The sequence below is a fragment of the Gymnoscopelus braueri genome (assembly GCF_963280865.1).
Source record: "Gymnoscopelus braueri genome assembly, chromosome: 2".
Taxonomy (NCBI): Eukaryota; Metazoa; Chordata; class Actinopteri; order Myctophiformes; family Myctophidae; genus Gymnoscopelus; species Gymnoscopelus braueri.
In genome coordinates, this window is record NC_137604.1 from 56,864,201 (window position 1) to 56,885,339 (window position 21,139).

Genomic DNA, 21,139 nt, shown 5'->3' on the forward strand with positions numbered 1-21,139 from the left:
CACACACACACACACACACACACACACACACACACACACACACACACACACACACACACACACACACACACACACACACACACACACACACACACACACACACACACACACACACACTTACTTATGTGGACACGTACACATACTGTACACGCACAAGTTAATGAGTTTTTACTCAGAGAAGAGGAGATTAAATATAAATTAAATGACAATTTCATCATTTAAAATACAAATAATATTTACCTGACCTTGCCTGCTCGGTGCATTAGCCCCATTGGTTGAGCAGTTAAGCTAATTCAATTTTATATTATTTTTCTAATTTTACTATTACTATTACAGTCGCCATGGTGTCCTTAAGAGACAGGCCACCACACAGGGTCTGTTACTGTACCACATGACTGTACACTCACACAGCTGTTATAATCTGCTACCTTTGATTGCCTCATTTTGATTGATTGACTGATTGATTGAATACTTCATTGGTCAAAAATGTTTAAAGCATGGGCCTGGGCCTTAGCATGGCGGTCCAGGCACCCTAGGCTGCAATGCCAGCCTGATGGCGTGTCGCGGGTTCGACTCCCGGTGCCGACAACCTTTGCTGCGTGTCACCCCCCCCCCCCCCCCCATCTCTCTCCCCATTTCATGTCAGCCAATTTTCATGTCAGCCTATCTACATAAAGGCATAAAAAGCCCCCAAAAAATCTTCACAAAATACAAAAAATGTATACAGCATGGAGGTACAGTAAGACATTTAGGCTAAACGGATGACACAAAAAAGTCCTGTGGACCTTATGTGTTGTGGAGTGTCGCTAGGCAACCGCCTGTCAGGTAAGCACCTCAACGGGGAGAGTCAGGGCGGCAGAGACGGTCCGTGGCCAGCCAGGCCCCGCCCCCAGCTGGGCTGCGTCCTCGACGCGCGCTACCTGCCAATCTATCTGTGGAATCAACCTGAAGTGAGCGCACCTGCGTTGCCCAGCTGGGGAGCGCCCAGACAGACCAAAAGCACCGTCTCTGTCTCAGTGTGTCCTGACTCTCCACGTTGACCAGACAGGTGCACAGGCGGTAAGCGAACCTCCACTTATTCTCCTCCTCATTCCTTGGTGTTACAGTATATATGTCGGAGACTAATTACAGTGTTTCTGTTCTAGGCAACCTAGGACCTGATGCGTAACTAAACCGTTCATGGACTGGAACCCCACGCAGAGGGCGTGAGGGAGAAACGCATGGACAATTACTGACACAGAGCCCCGAAGGGGTGAAAAGTTAGTTTTGTTTGATTTATGATTTGAAACGTACGGCACCAGGGGTTTCCCCCCTGTGGACGTGCCATATTTACCAATAAAACGCCCTGTGAGGCCTTCGCAAATACTGTCTCCGAGTGTTGGTTTGGTTCAGTCTTCACAGTGTACATATCTGTAATTTTTTCGCTGGTCTTTCACCAGTATGAAAGTACATGTACTTATTTATCTGCATTGTTTTCTGCACTTTCTTTTGTTTTGTTTTGTGTGAAGTTTTATTTTGTTGTTTTCTTTGTAAAGCACTTTGTAACCCAGTTTTGAAAGGTGCTATATGAATGAAGTGTTTTACTCCCACTGTTGTTTACCATGCAACTTATGTATATACTGTATCATGCACCTTATGCATATTTCACACTGCCATGTTGATATCTGATCCGTTTTTCTGTCTTTAAACCTTTCTTGAAACTGCAATGAAAAAACTAAAAACTGCTTTCTTTCCTGTTAAGTGTCTCATTATCTATCTATTATCTTGACTATGAACATTATGTAAGCTGTCAGAGCCACCAGCTAAATATGTTGTTTACACTTTTAGGAAACTGTTCTGCTCAGCTATGTTTTTTGTGATGGTGCCATTTAATTTGCTGTTCAGATTACAATAATAGCTTGCTTCGTGATCCAGTATAGTTATCATCACACACAGAGTAAACAACATTTTTTTTTTTCACTCTCAAATAAACAAGTCGTGCGTGCGTGCGTGCGTGCGTGCGTGCGTGCGTGCGTGCGTGCGTGCGTGCGTGCGTGCGTGCGTGCGTGCGTGCGTGCGTGCGTGCGTGCGAAATTAAGTTCAGGTGCATCCAGTTTTCCTGAAAACACACATTAAAGCTTAAATGAAGTCCACCTTTTCAACTACTGTACACTGATTCTGATAGTTTCAGACAAACATAGGCTGTTCCCTATAGCTAAGTTGAGTTAAAGTGCAATATTTGCCTTTGGGATGTAGTAGAGTAGAAGTAAAAGTATTGAAAATTGGAAATACTCCAGGTAAAGTAAAAGTATCTCAAAATTGTACTTAAGTACAGTACTTGAGTGCATGTACTTGGTTACTTTCCACCACTAAAATGAGATTATGATTTCACAAAAATATTCTGGGATGTACTTCCTTGGCCAACTGGCAGCAGCGTGCATCATGAGAAATGTAGTGCTGATGGCTCCAGTGGTGTGTGGGATTAGCCTCGGACACACAGACAGAAGTTTAGAACACACTGGATGGGTGGTGATCATAACTGGATAGGCTATTGTCCAAATCGGCACCTCATATAACAGTATCTGACAGCAAGGCCACAGACAGAGTAGAGTGGGGAGGAGACAGACACAGAGAGAGCGAGAGAGACAGAGGAAGAGAGACAGATTGAGAGAGACAGAGCCAGAGCCAGAGCCAGAGCCAGAGCCAGAGCCAGAGCCAGAGCCAGAGCCAGAGCCAGAGCCAGAGCCAGAGCCACAGACACAGACACAGACACAGACACAGACACAGACCGAGAGCCAGAGCCAGAGCCAGAGAGCCAGAGAGCCAGAGACAGAGACAGACAGAGAGAAAGGCAGTGCTGTAAAGTAACTATGTACATTTACTCAAGTACTGTACTTAAGTACAATGTTGAGGTATTTTTACTTTACTGGAGTATTTCCAATTTTCAGTGCTTTTACTTTTACTCCACTACATCTCAGAGGCAAATATTGTACTTTTACTCCACTACAATTATTTGAAAACTTTAGTTACTAGTTACTTTGTAGATTTTCTTTTTTATTACAAAACATACAATAACCACTTCAGCCCTAAATACATTTCGGCCATTTAAAATAGCCGAACTACAAGCTCACAATGCGTTGTGAGCTTGTAGATCTGCTATTTTCAAAAGATTTTTATACATCCTATACATTAGAAAGTGTGTGAAATGGGACATTCTGCATAATGAGTACTTTCTACTTTTGGTACTTTAAGAGTTTAAGTACATGTTGATATCAATACTTTTGTACTTTTTCTCAAGTACATTTTGAATTCCGGACTTTTACTTCAGTATTGATACTTTTACTTAAAGGAGGAGTTCACCCAAACAATGACTTATTTTCTATCAATTGCACCCTATGAAGCCTTGAATCCATGGATTATTTTTAGTTTTTGTCGCATTCTTAAGCCAATAATTTGATTCCCGTCTCCTACCGGCTAATGTATCCGGTAGGAGACACAGAGTAGATTATTTGTGTCTCCTACCGGAAATACACACGGTCATCAAATTATTGTCTTAGGAATGCCACAAAAACAAAAATAAATCCATGAAATCAAGGCTTCATGGGGTGTGTAATTGATAGAAAATAAGATTTTTTTGGGGTGAACTCATCCTTTAAGTAAAAAAATGGGAATACTTTTTCCACCACTCTAGACAGGTAGACAGAGGGAGAGAGAGAGATAGTGAGAGAGAGAGAGATGAATGAAATAGATAGCAAGATAGAGAGGCAGACAGAAATGAAGAGCGAGCGTTCATCCGGTGAGGAAAATGTTCATGCAATGTGTTATTTTCCACCATATTAACAGACCAGAGGAGCAATTCAATTATAGTACTGAAGGGGGGGGGGGGGGGGGGGGTCGGGCTGGAAAACAGAAAGTTCAAGGAGGCACCAGAGAAGAAATACTGTTGATTCATTTCCATTCTTCTTCTATCTGGGGTTGTGTCTTAATTAACCCATTTAGACCGGGAACGCATCTGTGTAATTTTACATTTCTTTTGGCTATTAAAAAATAGCAGATATATAAGCTCATAGATATGAGCTTGTATATCTGCTATTTTATTTTTAATTGTGAAAATGTGTGCAAATCTTTGAATGTATATTTTTTTAAGCGAACATTTTTGCTTCTGAGGATCCTACAAAATGTCCTCTAAATCCTAACGGTTTTCAGAAAAACTTATGTTGCTATATACAGTATATATATATATATATATATATCAGTGGTTCTTAAACCTTTTCATGTCAAGGACCCCCAAAATTATATGCATTTGGCCACGGACCCCCATCTCAAAATATTTAGTTCCAGGGACGCAAAGCAAAGATTTGAGTTACAAATGTTCCCTTTAAAACACATTATATTCAAATATTCACACAAATGTTCAAGATTTTTCAAAAATAGCAGATCTACAAGCTCATAGCACGGCACTCGGTGCCGTGCTATGAGCTTGTATATCTGCTATTTTTGAATAGCCCAAAGAAATCTAAAAATGACACCGATTCTTTCCCGGTCTTAATGGGTTAAAGCTTTTTGAATAGTTGATCTGAAACGTCATTCTGTTGCTCTCATGTTATTAGAACTCACTCCAGTGACTTGAATGGAAAACAAAAAAAAGGAATAGGCAATCAACTTTAATTTAACACGGCCTCCTTTTAAAAAAGTCCATTATCTCTGTCCGGAATTAGTTTTTATCCTGATGGGACATTTCCCTCAACTTAACAAAACCCAAAACACTCTATTTTACTGCATTTTACTGCTTTTATTTTATTTTATTTTATTTTTGTTTGCTTTATTGTTAAATTGGTTCTAACTGTAATTGTATCCTTGCTCTGTAAAGCACTTTGAGCTGCATTTCATGTCATGAAAGGTGCTATACAAATAAAGTTTATTATTATTATTATTATTATTATGGACTCAACAGAGACTCAATCAGAATGTATTAGCAGAAGTTGGTTATTAGTTGTTAGAGAAAGAGAATATGGGCCACAGTGTGTTGTGTGTGTGTTGAGCCAACCGGCCGAACTTTATTAATATGTTTAGGGAACAGGGCTCTCCGCCGGCACCTGACCAGTATTGACCAGTTTGATTGGTTGGTTGGGGACCTGTTCCTCCCCCTCTCTCTGTCCGTCTCTTCAACGTTTTTCAGCCCAAAGACCCCCTAGCTGAGAGAGAGAGATGAAGTAGGGACTATATTGTATATAACTGTGTTGCAGATTAAACTTTTTCATAGATTTCATAGATAGTTGGATTCATGCTAATGTGTATTTTCAGGTAGTTACCTTTTAAATCATCAATATTTAGTCAACTTGACCATTGGCTCTGTACGTCGATCTACAAGCTCACAACGCCTTGCAGCGCGAGGCGTTGCGAGCTTGTAGATCTGCTATTTTTGGCTAATGTTGCCCATCACGCAAAGATTTGGCGGACCCCCTGTAGTTACTCTGAGGACCCCCTAGGGGTCCCGGACCCCCTGTTGAAGACCCCCTGCTCTAAAGACTTCTCTAAAGGATAATAACGTTTAGCTAAGACCAATGCATTCCATTACTGCTGGGTTATGGACAAAATTAAAAACACACAGCAACTGAAGTGGCGCTGCATCGGACTGAGCTGAGTTTAGCTTGTTTGTCACGACTTTGGATGAGATGGAGCTACTTAGCTAACTGATAGCTTAATTAGTGCAATTATGTACAACCTACAGACCACAATACACTAGTGGGCCTTAGCAATGTGTTTGCTCTACTCTTTGTTATTTTAAAACCCAGGAGAGCAAGATTGAAAAATTAAAAACAGTGGTAATTGCTTTTTTCCCCTAAACACTGTTAGCCATGTGCCTTTTTTCCAGAAGTAATTCCAGAGGTACCTAAATAACATCATCGATAAAGAATCACTTCCAGTCATATTTAGATTTCTTTGCGCTATTCAAAAATAGCAGATCTACAAGCTCATAGCGCGGCACCGAGTGCCGCGCTATGAGCTTGTAGATCTGCTATTTTTGAAGAATCTTGAAAATGTGTTCAAATCTTTGAATATATATATTTTTAAAGCGAATATTTGTAACTAACATCTTAGCTTCTGGGGGGGGGGGGGGGGGTCCCTGGAACAAAACAATTTGAGATGGGGATCTACGGCCAAATACATATCTAAAAATGTTTTCTAAATCCTAACAGTATGTTGCTGCTATATCAGTGGTGCTCCAACTTTTCCATGTCAAGGACCCCCAAAATGATTATGTATTTGAGCTTGTATATCTGCTATTTTTGAATAGCCAAAGAAATCTTAAAATGACACAGATGCGTTCACGGTCTTAATGGATTATACTATTTACTTTTCTCAGCATTTAAATCCAGTGCATCCTGCATATTGTGCTCTGCCTCTGACTGATCCCCATCTCCTCATCTCTCAGTCACTCTCATTATGTTCCCTTAGGTGTCCATGCAGTGAAGTGTCTCTTAACCCATTCAGACCAGGAACACATCTGTGTCATTTTAAGATGTCTTTGGCTATTCAAAAATAGCAGATATAGATCAGCTATTTTTGAAAAATGGTGAACATTTTTTGCAAATCATTGAATATATATATTATTTTAAAGCAAACATTTTTAACTCAAATCTTTAATTCATGGGGGTCCCTGGAACAAAATATTTTGAGATGGGGGTCCGCAGCCAAATACATATAATTTTGGGGGTCCTTGACATGAAAAAAAAGAACCACATGATATATATAATGATATTATAGCAACAACAAAAAACTGTTAGGATTTAGAAGATATTATTTGTAGAATCCCCCAGAAGCAAAGATTTGAGTTGAAATGTTTGCTTTAAAATATATATATATATTCAAAGATTCACACTAATTTTCACGATTTTTCAATAAATAGCAGATCTACAAGCTCATAGCGCGGCACTCGGTGCCGTGCTATGACCTTGTAGATCTGCTATTTTTGAATAGCCCAAATAAATCTAAAAATGACACACAGATGTGTTCCCGGTCTTGATGGATTAAGGACAGCGCTTGTCTCTCTGTCAACACGACAGAGAGCAGAGAGCGTTCAAACAGCAGACGCGTCGTCTTTAGACTCCATGTCCTCCATGTCCTTTCCTTCACTCTCTCTCTCTAAATGCATCTTTTTTCCCTCTTGATCTTTCTCTCGCTCGCATGACCACGCACTCACTCACAGACACAACATCTGCTCACAAAGTTCACTCAGCGAGCAACTTCTGCTCAGATTGCTCTTGGTTGTGTGTGCGTGCACCTGCGTGTGTGTGTGTGTGTGTGTGTGTGTGTGTGTGTGTGTGTATGTGTGAGTCGAGGTAATGAATCACTCGTTCCGTTCAGTGCCGTTTGACAAAATCAAAAATGAATGCGAGTCTGGAGGGGGCGCCCATACACACACACACACATACACCTGATGTGCGCACGCACACACGCACACATATTATGCAGCTCCTCTATGGCAGATGGCTGGTTAGGCCAGGTCTATCAGGGATGAGGAATATTTCCCATAAGGCCCATCCCCGAAAATGACCACCTGTGACCTCATCATCAGCGCTCTCTCTCTCCACCCTGCCTGAACCACATCTACAGGCTGGTATATTATTCACCTCCTCACTGCCACGTGATGCCTCTGTATAGATCACTATATCTCTATTTGATCAATCTGGGATATTCACCTACAGTGGTGTAAAGCAACTAAGTACAAGTACTGTACTTAAGTACAATTTTGAGGTATTCGTACTTCACTTGAGTATTTCCAACTTTCAATACTTTTACTTCTACTCCACAACATCTCGTATCCAAATATTGTACTTTTACTCCACTACAATTATTTGAACACTTTAGTTACTACAGTTTAGTTACTTTTCAGATATAAATTATTATATTATGAAACATACATGAACCACTTTAGCCCTATTTTATACCTAGGCTATTTGAAAAGAGCAGATCTACAAGCTCACGCGATGCGACGCGTTGTTATTTTCAAACATTTGAGCACTTTTACTTCTGGTACTTCAACTATATTTTGATGCCAATACTTTTGTACTTTTACTCAAGTAACGTTTTGAACACAGGGCTTTTACTTGTAACAGAGTATAGTTCGACATTGCAGTATTGATAGTTTTATTTATGTAAAAGCACTTCTGTCCACCACTGTTCACCTCACTGCCATGTGATGCCTCTGTACGGATCACTCTATCTTTATTTGATCAATCAGGTCCTCAGCCGTAGCCCTGCTGATGGACAAAGGACGGGAGAGGAAAAAAAAGACAAGCAGGCCTCTGGTTTTACCTCTCCTCTCCTCTCCTCTCCTCTCCTCTCCTCTCCTCTCCTCTCCTCTCCTCTCTCTCCTGTCCTGTGGATCATGATGCCAGAGGGCAGCAAGCTATCATTTCACATCCATCTGTTCTGAGCCTCAGAGCTTAATTAGCAGCAGCAGCAGCAGCTCTCCATTTCTGGGACCTGGACTGCAAGGTTTCATCAAAAATACCTACATAAAAAATATAGCAGTCTCTCTCTATCTCTCTCTCTCTCACACAGACGCACAGACACACACACACACACACACACGCACGCACGCACGCACACACACACACATCACAAAATGTAGCAGTCTTGGACAGCTGGATAGAAAATGAACCTCCGATACATCAGAACTTCAGAGCAGAAGGAAATAAAGACAGACAATTTGGGGAACGGGGGAAGGGCAGAGGCCAGTGAGAGGGGAATCCAAGATTAGATTAGAGCAGGGGGTGTTGAAGTGACAGCTTGAGAGGACTCTGCTGGCCGCTACGCTGAGAGCTGGGGCTGTCTGGGTTGTCACACTGACTGTCATATAGACTGTCAGAATTAGAGACGGACGGACAGGCGGACGGACGGACGGACGGACGGACGAAAGTGGTGTAGCGATACAGTATTTTGCATCGATCCAACTACATCGATATGAAAACAGCAACTTCTTGTGTGACTTGTATGGATCTAAAATCATTTTGCAATGGATTTTGCATGTTCTCCCCGTGTCTCCTAGCCTAGGGTAGTTTAGTTAATACCCTCACAAAAACATGTAGTAATCCTGGTCGCTATACCGCCTCCCCCATGACAGCCTGATGGAGGGGAAGGGAACTGGTTGGAATAACGTGTTCCTTCCACGCGCTACGTCCTACTGGGGAAACTCCCCCCTGTCAGGTGACAAGAAGGTCAGTTGGCTCTCATGCATTGAAGGAAGCATGAGCTCGGCCCTGGCCTCCCTAGGCTGTGGGGGACTGGTGTAGCGCTGGTGTAAGGCTGGTGTAGCGCCCAGGATCACTTAGGAAATTGGCACCGGGTGAAAAAAATCACGGGATAAAAATTAAAAAAAAAAAAAAATCATTTTGCAATGCAAAAAATGTTATTGTATTGATAATCCTAACTTGTGCCTTGTACTTAGCAACGTTAAAACAAGGAAAAGAGGTTTAATTACTTCACACTGTTCTACGGTTAATTTGGTGGAAGCACCAGAGTTTAACCAGACAATCAACCAACACCCAAAACATGTCTTCAGTATTTTTTGGCACAAAGTGCTCAAAGGTCAGGGGTGGAAAGAAAGGGTTTGATTTTGGCCATGTTTCAAATGTACCACTGGCAGAAATAGGACGAGACAACCATCTTTACATGACCTTCCAGAGAGAGGTAGGAGTCCAAAGTAACACCCAGGTTTTCTGGCTGCGGATATGTGACATTTGGAGGTAATGAACGGAGGCTATTTTCCATGTGGGCTCTAAGGAAGAGACCAGTGATGTGCAGGTCAGCAATGGATTCTAGTAGACAAGGTATGAGTTTTCTTATGTGGTGAAGACAAAATGTCTTTGCCAGTGAATCAATGGGTCTCATTCACAAAGCTCTTTATACAGTTCTACCATATTTTAGTGTAGCTTTGCGAACAGTGGTGGAAAGTAACTAAGTACATTTACTCAAGTACTGTACTTAAGTACAATTTGGAGGTATTTTTTACCTTACTGGAGTATTTCAAAATGTCTGTACTTCTACTCCACTACATCTCAGAGGCAAATATTGTACTTTTACTCTACTGTAAGCCCATGTTATAACAGATATATGTTTTTATTTGTTATGACAAATATTGGCCACATAAATTGTTTTTCTTGAGGATTGGCACTATTTAAATTCATCTTGCATGAAGAATAAGGCATTCTAATAACAGCTAAGTATGATTTGTGGCACATACAGTATGAGTTCCCCAGAACAGACCTATCACATCGCTATAAAAGAACATCAGGAATCATGCCATCAGCCATGTATCGTGATGCGTATAATATCAGTGTTAAAATGTATCGTTACACCCCTAATATACAATGTTACAATGTCTAGACATTTCTTTATTCTAGCCGGCCCATTTTAATTGTACTTAACATTTCTTATAGTCCAGGTGATAATGTGAATATAATATAATAATATTGAGTTTTATTGGCAATAAAGGCCCTTTGAAATTGAATTGAGAGGGAGAGAGAGAGAGAGTTTGGGGGGACTGAGGGGAAGGATGCGTATCCGATCAATAAACTTCATAAACCACATCATCAGCTCACTCGCCATGAAGACAGCCAAATAACAGACCATCTGGCCTGGTCCCCCTAGAGACTGGATCAGCCAGCGTGACCTCATACACAAACACACATATACAGTACACACACACAAACACACACACACACACACACACACACACACACACACACACACACACACACACACACACACACACACACACACACACACACACACACATACACGCACGCATACACACACACACACACACACACACACACACACACACACACACACACACACATTTACTCAAGTACTGTACTTAAGTGCAATTTTGAGGTACTTTTACTTTACTGGAGTATTTCCAATTCGTTTACTTCTACTCCACTACATCTCAGAGGCACATATTGTACATTTTACTCCACTACAATTATTTGAAAACTTTAGTTACTAGTTACTTTGCAGATATAAATGATTACATTATAAAACATACATTAACCACTTTAGCCCTATTTTATACCTGTAGGCTATTTGAAAATAGCAGATCTACAAGCTCCCAACGTGTTGCATCGCGACGCGTTGTGAGCTTGTAGATCTGCTATTTTCAAACATTTTTGTATTTTTACTTTTGGTACGTTAAGTACATTTTGATACCAATACTTTTGTACTTTTACTCAAGTAAATTCCGGACTTGTAACAGAGTACTTCTACATTGCAATATTGATACTTTTACTTAAAAGTAAAGCATTTGAGTACTTTTTTTCCCACCACTGACGCACGCACGCACGCACGCACGCACGCACGCACGCACGCACGCACGCACGCACACACACACACACACACACACACACACACACACACACACACACACACACACACACACACACACACACACACACACACACACACACACACACACACACACACACACACACACACACACGCGCGCGCGCATGCACATATTCAGATAGGTGTGCTCGCTCGCACATGGGTGAACGCACACAGACACACTCAAGCTAGGAAGCAGTTATACTGACATTGGTCTGGGGAAACTGAGTCTAGGAGTGTGTGTGTGTGTGTGTGTGTGTGTGTGTGTGTGTGTGTGTGTGTGTGTGTGTGTGTGTGTGTGTGTGTGTGTGTGTGTGTGTGTGTGTGTGTGTGTGTGTGTGTGTGTGTGTGTGTGTAAACCACAGTGGCTAATTAGTTTACTCTGGAACAGAATGACAATGAGACTACAGAGAGGAAAAGAATGGCCAAGTATCGTAATTGCGCCGGAGTTTGAAACTGAAACTGAGCGTAATCATCAGCAACAGTAAGCAATAACTGTAGGGCAGTAATCATAACTAATAAAATCATAACCGAATTTACATACCAAAGCACCCAAAAAAGAAAAGAAAAAAACATTAAAAACAAAACAAAACAAATCCTGCCTAACAAATTTGCTACTGTGTTTACACCTACTTTTTTATTATCTTACAATTTTCTGTAGCACGCTTACATTTCACAGTAGCATGGAGCTGCCAGACTGGAATCATACCAGTTGAATTTGGCATACTTTTTAACCATGTCCATGGCCACAGCAGGGGTGGAACCAAGGGGCCAGCTTGAGATTTTTACATCGACTCCAATACGGAAGAGACAGTTCATATGAATGGCCTGTAGTTTCGCTGTTTTACCCCTGCAGGAGTCAGAAAGAATATTCTCTCATTGTAAGCGGATGGGTTTTTGACAAACTTTAGACTAGATTTTCTTACCTTAATAAAAATTGTCATGAATTCCATATGCTTCCAGTCGCTAGTTTAAAGTCTCCTTTCAATCATCATGATATGCGTTTTGCTAAATTATGGTCCCATTTATTTTAAAATTGACGATAAAGTAGGCTATTCTCTAGGAGGGGCGGGATGATTTGATTGACAAGCTACACAACCAATAGCATTCATTCCCCGCCCCCGCTCTTGATTGACAAGCTACCCTATCAATAGCATTCTTTGGGGATTGTTTTCCGGTTCCTGTTCCCGACGTGCTTTTGGGCTTATATTAGAGATGGCGGATTCCAAATTCCTGAACAATCGGCTTCATTTTCGGTCTGTAGAAACCAGCGTTGTGGCTTTGTCCATCTCTTTTATACATTCTATGGGTGGAACACAGTGAAACTATGAGCCAAGCAGAAACAACACGATGCATTTTTTAATCTTGGATTTTTTTCCGATGGCCGATGGTGTGTCGAGATGTGTGTGGAAAACAATATTCATAAAAGAACTGAAAATAAGAAATGACAATACAATATGGAAAACAATTATACTATTATATTTTATCACATAGCCTGCTTTTATTTTGCCCTGGATGAGGGGACTGATAAAAAAGTGAGGTCATAATAAGCCATATACTGTAGGACAGCTGACCTATCAGGGCAAGCCAAGCAGTCGGCCAATCGACCACCAGCTCCGGGACACACAGATGGACCCTCTTATAGACTGCTAAGACCCCTGCAGAGCCACACTAATAATAATGAACTGTGTTGATTGGACACACTGTTAAAAATACACACTACAGCTGTAAAAAAAAAAAAAAAAAAAAAACACCACAGATCACGTCAATTGTATCTGTTAACTTTGCCAATAAATGCTGAACAGCAAAAAGAATGTTAATGTATTTCCATTAATCAATCTCGCTACACTTTCCTTCAGTTACAATTCTTTGTAAATACAGTTACAGTTAGGATTATTCTCCTTCGGTTAGGCTTACTTTCCTTCAGTTACGACTATTTTAAGGGCTGCGGTCGTGTTTACTTTGCAACTCCTCCAGAAACAGAGAGAACAAATGTGATGAAAACAAATAAATTGGAACGAGTAATAAAGGGAAGTGGCAGATACTGGAGGAGGTGTGAAAAGAAGAAAACAATAAGACAAGATGGAGGGAGCCGTTAAGAAGAGGTGTAAATTAGTCTGAAGAAGTACTTTTGCATGAGGACTTTTTAAGGACCTTTTTGTACTTTCAACTGAACCCAACTATCAAACAACCCCACAATGCCGAAGAGAGAAACGCTGGAGCAGCTCAGACAGTTTTAAGCCTTTTATTATTTAGGTGCAAGTACAAAAAGTGACTGACCTTCCTCATGACTCTGAGGAAGGTCGAAAGACCGAAACGTCAGTCGCTTTTTGTACTTGCACCTAAATAATAAAAGGCTTAAAACTCTCCGTGCTGCTTCAGTGTTTCTCTCTTCTGCATCTGTTGTCCCTGCTCCTGTGAGTCTGTGACTGTGACACACCGGACTGGCCGTTGTAGGCTGAGGCGCACCGGTAGACTCCCTTTGTTCTCAAACCCCATAATGCTGTTCCCTTCAGATCATACTGTGTCATAACGAGACTTTTCCGACAGTGCTAATGAAGGGGAAGAAGCCCTATGTTGATGTGTTCAGTGAACCAGACCCAGGTCAACTATAGCAGTGCTCCTCAATCTGTGGGTCGGGACCCCCATAGGGATCCCCACATGATGTTGGAGGTGTCCCCAGATGACAGTAAAGTGACCATTTTTAAAATATTTTAATACTTAAAAAAAAAGAAAAAAAGCAATTACTGCAACAAAAGTAATCAACAAACTATACTATAAAAACTGGCTTAATTAATTAAACATTGTCAAATAATATAAGGAAATTCTGACAAAATGTCAGATCTACAAGCTCACAACGCCTCGCAACTTGTAGAACTGCTATTTTCACTATATTTATCTGTAGTCAAACTAAATGAAATGCCTCAACTCTTACATTCCAAGTGATTGTCAGGGTGGGGGGGTCCCCGGTTCAAATATGATTCATTTGGGGGTCACGGCCTGAAAAGGTTGAGAACCACTGATCCATAGCTGGTACTGTATGTTCCTTTGGTTTGATGTTATGAGAATAATGCAGCCATTCACAGGCCTCAACGTTAACGATGGGATATTGTCAGGAAATATTATTGTCAAAGAGGAGTGAAGGATCTCTCTCCCATAGCAGTGAGACATGAGGAGTTATAGTCTAATAATGCAGAAGGATGAAGCGCTGACTCATGCATATTGACGTGCAGGTGCAGTAATGTACTTGGATAATTGTGGTCCGGCGTCATTAAGCCAAAGCTCTTTTTCCCCAACTTCATTCAAGCTAGAAAGTTTGAGCTCAATATGACAAAACAGCTCACACATACAGTGACCTTCTCTCTGAGGCAGCCATTGTAGCAGAGCCGCCATTAAAAGGTGTGAAAAATTTGCCATTTCCTCCCAGTCATTTGTGTAGTGCAGTGACAAGGCCCTTACAGTTTCATTCTTAAGAAACAATTATCAGACCCAGAGAGCTGTTGGTGGGCATAATGGAAGAGACGGTGGCGGCATCCGTGAAATAACAGTAATAAAAATGGCTCTTTGTACAACACTGAGCAAAATTCCAACATTCATTCTGAGAAAAAATCGATACGTGCGTTTTTAACTTGCCCCGATCAATAGTTTAACAATCTATGCAATGTAAAGTATTAACGGTGTGTTTGTACTACAGCCTGCCCCTTTCCCTGAGCTGTCACAGCGCTTGTATTGTTAATATGTGGACTGGATGTTTCAAACGAACGCTGACAGAGAGGAGCTGTAGCAGCGCAGAAGAAAATATGCACATGCTATCAAACGTAGCAGGACAATGATGTCAAACTAATCCCTTGTTGAATACAACAAGCAAAATGTATACCCTGATTTACCCCAGGTTTGCACAGTGTATGCTACTAACAGTGGTGTAAAATAACTTTTAAGTACATTTACCAAAGTGCTGTACTTAAGTACAATTTTGAGGTATTTTTTACTTTACTGGAGTATTTCCAATTTTCAGTACTTTTACTTCTACTCCACTACATCTCAGAGGCAAATATTGCACTTTTAATCCACAACAATTATTTTAAAACTTTAGTTACTAGTTACTTTGTAGATTTTGATTATTACAAAACATAGAGCATAACCACTTCAGCACATTTCTGCCATTTGAAAATAGCAGATCTACAAGCTTGTAGATCAGCAATTTTCAAATGATTTGTATACATTTTGAACTTGTGAAATGGGACTTTTACTTTTGGTACTTTAAGTACATTTTGAATACCTTACTTTTACGTGTAACAGAGTATTTCTACACTGCAGTATTGATACTAGTAAAACATTTGAGGACTTTTTCCACCACTGAGCCGGACAATAATGTCAAACTAATCCCTTGTCGAATACAACAAGCAAAATGTACCCTGATTTACCCCTAGCTTCTGCTCCAGTCAGGTTGCTACTTATTCACTTTGTAGATTACAGAGGTGAAGCAGATTTGAATAATCGAAAAGTAATTTCTTCTCCCTTTGGATAACGGCCTTTTGATAATAACCTATTGAACTATTATCTAAAAAAAGAAGGGACATTTCTTGAAAGCCTAAATATTTAGAATATATGGTACAGGTACTGTAAGGGTTTATAATAGAAGGCCTGAGCTTCCAAAGCATGTTAATTGACATGTCATTGAGATATAAAATCAACATCATGTGTGTGTGTGTGTGTGTGTGTGTGTGTGTGTGTGTGTGTGTGTGTGTGTGTGTGTGTGTGTGTGTGTGTGTGTGTGTGTGTGTGTGTGTGAACCACAGTGGCTAATTAGTTTACTCTGGAACAGAATGACAATGAGACTACAGATAAAATAAACTGGCAAAGTATTGTAATTGCAGTTGAAACTGAAAGAGCGTAATCACCAGCAACAGTAAGCAATAACGGCAGGGCAGTAAACATAACTAATGAAATCATAACCAACCATAGCACCCAAAAAAAAAAAAAACATGAAACTCACACTCGGTTGCTGGGGATGATCTTGTGTCCGTCTCTGTACCATGTGACCAGCGGTCGCGGGAATGAGGCGAGCGGGGGAGGGCTGAGGACGGCCGCCCGACCCTGAGTCACCGTCTTTCTCTGCTCCTCAGACGAGAAGTCCCCCAGGACTGAGAGAGAGAGAGAGAGAGAGAGAGAGAGAGAGAGAGAGAGAGAGAGAGAGAGAGAGAGAGAGAGAGAGAGAGAGAGAGAGAGAGAACTAGTTATAGTCTAACCCTTTTAGCATCTGTAAATGTGTTATGAACATTGATACATTTGTATTCTGCAATGGCTCACAGTGCCAATGACGAGAATGACGAGATGTGTGTTTTCAGTGGTTTTCCACTAGATGGCGCTGTTCGCTCGCCTATGGGGTCACCGTTTGGCTCCCAGAGAAGGAGAGAAGCAGCGGGTCACGTGATCGGAAAAACAAACAGCCCGTTCTCTCCCTTGTAATTCGATCTGGAAGAATGGCTTTTCCTCTGTTTGTGTTGCTTTTTGGCGAAAACAGCCTACATTCAACTGCCCACAAATATGGAACGGATGCTCGTGGCGGCTCGTTTTCCCCCCACGATTCTACAAGACTCGGACACGTCTTTTAAAGCGATCGGGGGATCAATATCATACTGGAGATAAATATTCTATGATTTTTAAAAGGTGAGTGAAAACACTCGAAAGTCGCTGGCAATTATGTTTTATTTCTGGCAGTCAAAGAGTTAATGTGAGTGAAAATGCCTTGGGTTGTAGAGTCCTTACAAGTAAGCATCCTTAATCCTATAGTGCATCCTTGTGAATCCTTGTGAGTGCTTGTAAGAATCCTTAAACCAAGTGCATCCCCGTAAGCATACTTAAACCTACCGTGGTGCATCCTTAAACCTAGTGCATCCTCGTAAGCCCAATTAAACCTACTGTAGTGCATCCTTGTAAGCACCCTCAAACCTAGTGAATCCTCGTAAGCACCCTTAAACCTAGTGCATCCTTAAAGACCAGGTGAAATGGCTTTCTTGCTCATTTGATTTTGAACTTTCAGTCTGAAGCGGTGTTTCAACCAATCAGAAGGTCCCGTTCCCTCAGGCTATAGGAACGCTGGATTCTCACTCCACTGCAGCTGTGCAGCAGAATGGCTAATGTTTTTGCAGCCTGTTGCTCACACCACCCAAGGGAGAGAGAGACGGCCGGTGTAAAGCATTGTTATGACGTACAAATGTTAATACGTTGCTTCTTTTTCTAACCTAAAATGTTTTCAGATACATATGTTGGTGTGCTGATTAAGTTTGAAATGAGTAAAACACCGTCTGGACGTCATCTTGAATGAGATTCAAAATGTAGTAGCTCTGTAGGCCTAATTAAAATCAGGTCTGTTTGGAGGAACGTGCAGCTTTGGGAATCACACAGGTGAATGAAATCAATGTCATCACACAGTACAGTTTCGTTTGACAGGAAGTAATTAATATTGGCCTTTGAAGGACTTTTGATAGAAGAATACACTACGGATATGCTCTAAAAGTGTGAAAAGGGTATTTTTCAATTTCGACACATCTTTAAACCTAGTGCATCCTTGGAAGGATCCTTAAAGCAATAAAAATCTGTGGAGGGGTAAACATCCCCATCACATGCTGACCGTTACGCTGGTAGACATCAGTCTGCTGATGTTTTATTCATTGAAACCATTGGAGGCTCAATGGAGGGTCTAGAGGAGTGTCAACTTCATCTGATGTGAGGCTGTAGAAAGTATCTATCGCTGTTCATTCTGTAAGAAAACGTATCTATCGCTGTTTTACATCACACTTTGTAGAAGACGTATCTATTGCTGTTTTACATCACATCTTGTAGAGAACGTTGTCAGGGCAACTGTAATGTACTTTAAGACACAAAGTTCAGTGTGTTGTACTCATGAATATGTTGCTCCAGCCGTCCCGGAGTTTGAAGGAGAACTGGTGATTGGCCAATTAGCAGCAGTTGAAGGGTTTTAAATGTCGCTGTGCGTGTGTGCGTGTGCGTGTGCGTGTGCGTGTGTGTGTGTGCGTGTGTGTGTGTGTGTGTGTGTGCGCGTGTGGGCGTGCGTGCGTGTGTGGTGTGCGTTTGTGGGGGGCTTGGCAAATTAACTAAGGCCCTTTCCTTCTTCTTTGGCTCTGTTATTTTGTGCTAACTGAATGCATCATAATTTAATCCTTATTTCTAATTATCATATAATGTTTTTCCTACAGTACAAGCTTGGCCATTTAACATTTTTTTTAATAATAATCTTTATCCCACAATTTTGTAACCCATTTTTCACCCAGTGCCAATGGGCGCTACTCTCCCTCTGCCAGCCTGGAGAGAGCCCCGAACTGAGCTCATGCTTCCTTCAATGCATGCGGAGTGAGCAGGCCGCTTCTTATCACCTGACAGGGGGGAGTTTCCCCGGTAGGACGTATAGCGTGTGGAAGGAACGCGTTATTCCAACCAGTTCCTTTCCCCTCCATCAGGCGCAGTATAGAGGCAGTAGAGAGGCCATTTTACTTCTTACCTAGCCTCGATCTCCAGACTTTTATTGTTTAGTTTTGCTAAAAAATAAAAGCCTGGAGGAACGCGTCGGTGTACCCGGTATGAGGAAGTGTTAATTTCCCCAACCAACCAGAGTGCAGTGGGCGTAGCTCGTAATGTTGTGTTAACGGGGCGGGGGTTGACGGACAGATCGGTGAACCAATGGGATCAGGCGCAGTCTCTCTGCGCCTCTATACACCCGCCCCTCTATACACGAAATCAGGAGTGTTGGTGCAGCCTACTTCTTACCTAACTTTAAATATCTAAAAAATTTAAATGAAGTAAGAACGTATAAATGATCATGTTAATATTATCCCAAATTCCTTGACATCAGAACAACAAGGTGATTACACGACAACAATTTCGCTCTCACAAAGAAGAGACCCTCTTTCTCAGTGTGAAGAATTACAATAAAACCAAACCATTTATTTAGTCAATCTGCATGTTTACCTGTAATCAGTAACACCGATGTGAAGGTGTGCATAGCGCGTGCATGTGTGTCAGTGTTGATTTTGACAGCACATTATTTTATTTCATTTTAGTCATAGGAATAAAATTCCATACATTTTTTGTCATATTTTAGTCATCTGAAATATTTTACTTTTTGTCTAGTTTTGGTCGACTAAATATCATAAGATTATAATTGACTAAATCTACAGTTGATTTAGTCGACTAAAATTTATTTTGCCTGTGCCTTGATGGTGTTGTAATGGCTGATTTTACACTTGGTTGCATGCTGAAAATAGCCGATCTGCAAGCTTACAACGCGTCGCAGCGTGACGCGTTGTGAGCTTGTAGATCTGCTATTTTCAGCATGCAACCAAGTTTTTTTTTTTTTTTGTAGTTTTTATGCGTGCGTGCCTGTGTGTGTGCGTGCGTGCGTTTACTTACAGGCCACCTGCACCTCTGTTCTCCTGTGTATGAAGCCACCCATCCTGTTCCTCACCATGCATTGATAAACACCTGAATCTGTCCTGCTCAGCACTGGAATAGGTAACCTAGAGACAGACAGACAGACAGACAGAGCAATAAATTAACTGTCAACAATATGATGTAGACAAGATGTAAGTACTGTACACAGGGTATGGGGGGGTTGGAACGTGATGTTTGGAGAGGGATGAGACAGAAGGGAAGGCGGAAGAGTGCGTGTACGTGTGTGTGTGTGTGTGTGTGTGTGTGTGTGTGTGTGTGTGTGTGTGTGTGTGTGTGTGTGTGTGTGTGTGTGTGTGTGTACGTGTCTACATGTGTGTGTGTGTGTGTGTGTGTGTGTGTGTGTGTGTGTGTGTGTGTGTGTGTGTGTGTGTGTGTCTGTCTCATGACCTTGCTCCGAGAATGGAATTGGACTAAGGTTGTCAGTTCTGTCAACAGAAGGGAAGGCGGAGGGGCGGATGTGTGTGTGTGTGTGTGTGTGTGTGTGTGTGTGTGTGTGTGTGTGTGTGTGTGTGTGTGTGTGTGTGTGTGTGTGTGTGTGTGTGTGTGTGTGTGTGTGTGTGTCCTATGCCAGGCTCCCCATTAGAGTTGCACAACCCATTAAAACCCCATTAAACCCAACTTGGAAACACATACACACGCATGTGCCACGCACACAAGCACACACGCCACACAGACACACACACACACACACACACACACACACACACACACACACACACACGTACACACACGCAGGAATACACTAAAACTGGACATCGCTTTGGGGCTCATTACCAATACGAGGACATTAAACTGCCAGGCTGCCAATATATTCTGCCAACAGACACACACGCACGCACGCACGCACGCACGCACGCACACACACACACACACACACACACACACACACACACACACACACACACACACACACACACACACACACACACACACACACACACACACACACACACACACACACACACACACACACACACACAGCTTGAATTGGATGTTATAAATGCCATATCATAGAGCAGCTCTCGTGCAGAAACAGACAGTGATATTGGAGTGTTGTTGTGGGTGTGTGTGAGACGTGCGCGCCGCACACCGTCGCTAATGAAATCTCCAGCACATTCTCTGGCTGTCTTGTTTTGAAATTTTAAATGGTAGTGTTGCCTTGAACCTCTTACTTAACCCATTCAATCCAAGAATGTGTCTGTGTCACAATCATTTTAACCAATTTAACCATTATTTTATACTTTGGCAATTCAGAAATAGCAGATATACAAGCTCATAGCTTTTTTTTTTTTAATTA

At 41.6% G+C, this 21,139-nt stretch overlaps 1 protein-coding gene across 1 annotated transcript in view; it reads right to left on the reverse strand.

Moving 5' to 3' along the window:
- sdk1b (sidekick cell adhesion molecule 1b) overlaps nucleotides 1–21,139 on the reverse strand; it is a 399,597-nt gene that overhangs the window by 207,309 nt on the left and 171,149 nt on the right. Inside the window, 2 exon segments of the mRNA XM_080416488.1 lie at nucleotides 16,367–16,514; nucleotides 19,801–19,907. Of these exon segments, the coding sequence (XP_080272614.1) occupies nucleotides 16,367–16,514; nucleotides 19,801–19,907 (255 nt within the window).